This window comes from Piliocolobus tephrosceles, chromosome 21, assembly GCF_002776525.5.
Source record: "Piliocolobus tephrosceles isolate RC106 chromosome 21, ASM277652v3, whole genome shotgun sequence".
NCBI lineage: Eukaryota > Metazoa > Chordata > Mammalia > Primates > Cercopithecidae > Piliocolobus > Piliocolobus tephrosceles.
In genome coordinates this window covers 19,124,391-19,130,077 of record NC_045454.1, presented here as the reverse complement: position 1 = coordinate 19,130,077, position 5,687 = coordinate 19,124,391, and the positions used below count along the sequence as shown (strand labels likewise).

The 5,687-nt window shown below is 55.7% G+C and overlaps 1 protein-coding gene across 1 annotated transcript in view; it reads left to right on the top strand.

The window, feature by feature from the left end:
* The first annotated feature begins 875 nt into the window (after positions 1–875).
* FAM98C (family with sequence similarity 98 member C) overlaps positions 876–5,687 on the top strand; it is a 6,528-nt gene continuing 1,716 nt past the window's right edge. The window contains exons 1-7 of the mRNA XM_023229308.1: positions 876–978; positions 1,098–1,246; positions 1,320–1,454; positions 3,014–3,219; positions 3,455–3,532; positions 3,630–3,746; positions 5,032–5,199. Of these exons, the coding sequence (XP_023085076.1) occupies positions 914–978; positions 1,098–1,246; positions 1,320–1,454; positions 3,014–3,219; positions 3,455–3,532; positions 3,630–3,746; positions 5,032–5,199 (918 nt within the window). The 5' untranslated portion in view covers positions 876–913. The remainder of the gene's footprint in view (positions 979–1,097; positions 1,247–1,319; positions 1,455–3,013; positions 3,220–3,454; positions 3,533–3,629; positions 3,747–5,031; positions 5,200–5,687) is intronic.

The following is a 5,687-nucleotide window of genomic DNA, read 5'->3' as shown; positions in this document are numbered from 1 at the left end:
GATCACGAGGTCAGGAGATCGAGACCATCCTGGCGAACACGGTGAAACCCCGTCTCTACTAAAAATATACAAAAAAATTAGCCGGGCGTGGTGGCGGGCACCTGTAGTCCCAGCTTCTAGGGAGGCTGAGGCAGGAGAATGGCGTGAACCCAGGAGCGGAGATCGCGCCACTGCACCCCAGCCTGGGCGACAGAGCAAGACTCTGTCTCAAAAAATGGCCGGTCGCAGTGGCTCACGCCTGTAATCCCAGCACTTTGGGAGGCCAAGGCAGGAGGATCGCTTGAACCCAGGAGTTGGAAACCAGGCTTGGCAACATGAGGAAACCTTGTCTCTACAAAAGAATTAAAAACAAATCAGCCGAGCGTGGTGGTCTGTGCCTGTGGTCCCAGCTACTAGGTATAAGCCACCAAGCCTGACTGATTTTTAAAAATTTAGCTGGAAGGCTGAGGCAGGAGGATCTCTTGAGCCCAGGAGGGCAAGGCTGCAGTAAGCCGTGATGGCACCACTGCAGTCCAGCCTGAACGATAGAGCGAAATCTGCCTCAAAAACAAACCAACAAAACACCAGCAGAGGACAACTGAGGGAGGAAAAGGACACTGTTTTTATGTTACCGCAACAGTGACACCCGCCGCCAGCTTGTCGTAACAGCGGAGATCCCGAACGCACTGCAATTTACAGCGCCAGGGGGCGTCCCTAGAACCCTGACAGGTTACCCGAGGGGCGGGGCGGGCGGGGCGGGCGGGCCCCGGGGCGGGTTCGGTGTCCTCCTGCGCCAATGGGAGCACCCAAGCCCCTGCGCGGGAAGATGCCGATTGGTCAGTGCCGCCAGACGCTGCGGGGAGCTCGTGCGAGCGGCGCTTCTGGGGCGGAGCCTGCCACCGGCCGCCAGGGGGCGCGCCGAGGCGACGCTTTCATGGAGGGGGTGAAGGCGGAAGCGCGGGAGGGGGCCGCGGTGGCCCAGGACCTACTGGCTCTGGGGTAAAAGGGTGTGTGGTGAGGCTGGTGGGTGCAGGAAGCCCAGGTCTGTCCCCTGGACGCGGAAGGAAAGGGATTCTCAGTGACCTCCCCGCCCCCTCCCGCTGCCTCGGTCCCCACAGGTATGGGGGTGTCCCGGGGACGGCGTCGCGGGGCGCCTCATGTCCAGACTTCAGGGCGCTGTGCGTGCGGCTGGCGGCGGAGCTGGCGACGCTGGGCGCCCTCGAGCAGCAGCGAGAGGCGGGCGCGGAGGTGCTGAGCGCCGGCGACGGTAAGCACGGAGCGGGAGGGTGGCAGGTGGGCTGCCACGGGGCCACCGAGCCCTGATACCCCTGTCCCCGCAGGCCCCTACGCGGAGGAGGACTTTCTGCGGCAGCTTGGCCGCCTGCTGCGGGAGCTGCACTGCCCGGATCGCGCGCTCTGCGGCGGGGATGGCGCGGCTGCGCTTCGGGAACCCGGTGCCGGACTGCGCCTGCTGCGTGAGTCCCGGGATGCGGAAGTGGCAAGGCAATGGCCTCGGGAGCGGCGAGCTCCGACTTTTTAGGGGAAATCGAGGTTCCCAAGGGGGTGTAGTCAGAACTTTGGGGCGGCCCAGAGGGTACGAGGTGGGTGGGGTGAGCATGTTGGGGCGAGAGAGCTCTGAGATGGGCGGGGGTAGAATCTTATTTTATTTCTTACTTATTTTATTTTTTATAAAAATAAAATAAGTTTTTCACTCTTGTTGCCCAAGCTGAAGTGCAATGGCGCGATCTCGGCTCACTGCAACCTCCACCTCCCGGGTTCAAGTGATTCTCTTGCCTCAGCCCGCCGAGTAGCTGGGATTACAGGCACACACCACCAAACCCAGCTAATTTTTTGTATTTTTAGTAGAAACGGGGTTTCACCATGTTAGCCAGGCTGGTCTCGAACTCCTGACCTCAAGTGATCTGCCTTCCTCGGCTTCCCAAAGTGTTGGGATTACAGGCGTGAGCCGCCACACCTGGCCCGGGGGGGTAGAATTTTAATTGAAGGGCCTGGGAGCTTAAGTGGGTTGGATTAGGGGGAAGGCTCGAGGTTTCGAAGTGGGTGGGAGTCGAATTCATAGGAGGGGACCGGGTCTCAAGGAGGGGCATACTCTGGAGGCGGGGCCAAGGGTTTAGGTGGGTGGGACTAGAAGGTGGAATTTTTTTTTGTTTGTTTTTAAGTGGAGGTGGGGTCTCCCTTTGTTGCCCTGTCTGGTCTTCAACTCCTGGCTTCAAGTGATCCTCCCACCTCAGCCTCCCAAGGTGTTGGGATTACAGGCATAAGCCACTGTGCCTGGGCGAAGGTGGAAGTTTTAAAGCCAGTGGAGCCTTTTTTTTTTTTTTTTTTTTGAAACAGAATCTCGCCCTGTTGCCAGGCTGGAGTACAGTGGCGCCATCTCGGCTCACTGCAACCTCCAACTCCCTGGTTCAAGCGATTCTCCTGCTTCAGCCTCCTGAGTAGCTGGGATTACAGGCATTCACCACCAAGTCCAGCTAATTTTTTTTTTAATTTTTTTTTTTTAATTTTTTGAGACAGAGTCTCGCTCTGTCGCCCAGGCTGGAGTGCAGTGGCCAGATCTCAGCTCAGGGCAAGCTCCGCCTCCCAGGTTCACGCCATTCTCCTGGCTCAGCCTCCCGAGTAGCTGGGACTACAGGCGCCTGCCACCTCGCCCGGCTAGTTTTTTGTATTTTTTAGTAGAGACGGGGTTTCACTGTGTTAGCCAGGATGGTCTCAATCTCCTGACCTCGTGATCCACCCGTCTCGGCCTCCCAAAGTGCTGGGATTACAGGCTTGAGCCACCGCGCCCGGCCTAAGTCCAGCTAATTTTTGTATATTTAGTAGAGACAGGGCTTCACCATGTTGGCCAGGCTGGTGTCCATCTCCTGACCTCGTGATCCGCCCGCCTCCGCCTCCCCAAGTGCTGGGATTACAGGAGTGAGCCACCGTGCCTGGACATTGGTGGAGCTTTTTGACCAAGATGGATGAATGGGGTAGCAGCCTCCCTGAGTGCACAGCACCCATTTATTACTTTCAGGTTTTCTCTGCTCAGAGCTCCAAGCCACCCGCCTCCTGCACCTGCGCTCTCTGCTGGATCCCAGTCCTAGGCCACCCCTTGGTGAAGGGATGGTGGAGGGAGCTGGCATGGTCCAAGAACTGGGCCTTACCCTCCAAGCCCTGGGACTGCCCAGACCTGCACCAGGGACCCCCGCCAGCCAGCTGCTGCAGGAGTTGCATGCTAAGGTAGAGAGTCAGAGTCCTCTCCCCACCCAGGCTACCCCGCTTTCCTTGTGGGGGTGGGGGTCCTCTCTCCAAAACACCTCTGGAAGGAGTATTCCAACCTCTAGCCTGGTTTTTCTGGAGCTGTGACTGCCATTCTCACATCTGTGGCCTAGGTCATCAGGGTTTTGGGGAGCTGGGTTTACAGAGGGGCCCATCCTCTCTGCCCCATTTGGCCTCTGACTTCTTCTCCCATCAGATCTCAGAGCTGCAGCCTTCTCTGCCCCCAGGGTCCCTGCAGCCCCTCCTCAGCTACTCGCTAGATGCACCCAGATGGGTAAGACTGTGTGTGACTGACTGAATGTGAACTGTGTCCTCATCAGAGGTGGCTGTGAAAGGGACCCCTAGCCTGACCTTGAGACCTTTTCTCCCAGGAAGCGTTGGAGTCTCTGTCCCAAAGCCTCAGAGATCAGTACCGCTGCCGCCGCTACCTCCTCCTCAAGCGCCTTGACCTCACTACATCTGCTTTCCACTGGTGTGACCGGGCAGAGGTGTGAGCAGGGAACCGTGCAGAATTGGAGAGGCCCAGTTGTGGGGGCTGCAGTTGCAGGGAGGAGGAATGAGGGCCAGGAGTATCACCCTCTTGCAGGTTCTCAGGCTGTGGACTTTTAGAAGTTTTTGATGTCTGGGGGCTCCTAGAATCTCAGGGCCGCAGGGTATTGTTGAATTCCCAGCTCTGAGCTGGGAGTATATTCAGAGGCATACCCCATCTTTTTTTAATTAATTAATTAATTAATTAATTTTGAGACAAGGTCTCACTCTGTTGCCAGGCTGGAGTGCAGTGGTGTGATCTCAGCTCACTGCAACCTCTGACTCCCGGGTTCAAGCGATTCTCCTGCCTCAGCCTCCCGAGTAGCTGGGATTACAGGCACATACCACCGTGCCCAGCTATTTTTTGTATTTTTAGTAGAGATGGGGTTTCACCATGTTGGCCAGGATGGTCTCGATCTCCTGACCTTGTGATCCACCTGCCTCGGCCTCCCAAAGTGTTGGGATTACAGGCGTGAGCCATTGCACCCAGCCCTTTTTTTTTTTTTTTTGAGATAGAGTTTTGCTCTTGTTGCCCAGGCTAGAATGTAATGGCATGATCTCGGCTCAGCGCAACCTCTGCCTCCTGGGTTCAAGCAAGTCTCCTGCCTCAGCCTCCCAAGTAGCTGGGATTACAGGCATGCGTCACCACGCCAGGCTAATTTTGTATTTTTTAGTAGAGACAGGGTTTCTCCATGTTGGTTAGGCTGGTCTCGAACTCCCAACCTCAGGTGATCTGCCTGCCTTGGCCTCCCAAAGTGCTGAGATTGTAGGCATGAGCCACCACACCTGACCAAGTATACCCCATCTTTAAGAGATATGAGCAGAGCCAGGCACGGTGGCTCATGCCTGTTATCCCAGCACTTTTGGAGGCCAAGGCAGGAGGATCACTTGAACTCAGAAGTTTGAGACCAGATTGGGCAACATAGCAAAACCCTCATCTCTACTAAAAATTAAAAATAAAAAAAAAAAAATTAGCTGGGCATGGTGGCACCTGCTTGTCATCTGAGTTATTTAGGAGGCTGAGGTAGGAGGATTACTTAAGCCCAGGAGATTGAGGCAGCAGTGAGCCACCATCATGCCACTGCACTCCAGGCTGGGAGACAGCGAGACCCTGTCTCAAAAAATAAATATTTATTTAGAGCTGTGGGCAGTGAGGTCTTGAATGGTAAAGCGATGCTTCCAAGATGACAGGTCCCACTTGGGGAGGGCTCCAGGGTAACTTCTGTTACCTCCTTCCCACTCCAGGCCCAAGGAGAGGCCATGAGGGCAGTGCTGATCCCAATTCGAGAGGTTCTAACCCCGGAATCAGACATCTCCATCGCACACGTCCTGGCTGCCCGAGCCGACCTGTCTCGTCTCGTCCCAGCCACCAGCGTGGCTGTCCGCAGAGGGACCTGCTGTGCCATCAACAAGGTGGGTATCTGGGGTAGGGAAGGGCCCTGACATCCTTGGCCTTCAGATTGGGCTTTCAGCCTCTGTTCCGGTCCAAGCTTCAGACTCACCACCTCTATTCCACCCGCTAGACACGGGAGCTAGGACCTCGCTCACACAAAAAGTGACCGTGGACTCCCCAGCTCAGAATGCTTCCATGGCTCCCTAATGATCTGAAAACAAAGTCCAGCTATTTACCGAGCCCCTGGCTACCTCTCCATCTTGGGCTCAAAATCCTTCCCCATCACCAAACACTATCTATTGTGTTGTTTTTTAACTTTTTTTTTTTTTTTCCAAGACAGAGTCTTGCTCTGTCACCCAGGCTGGAATGCAGTGGCTTGATCTTGGCTCACTGCAACCTCCACCTCCCGGGTTCAAGCGATTCTCCTGCCTCAGCCTACCGAGTAGCTGGGATTACAGTCACCCACTACCATACCCGGCTAATTTTTGTATTTTTTTTTTTTTTTTTT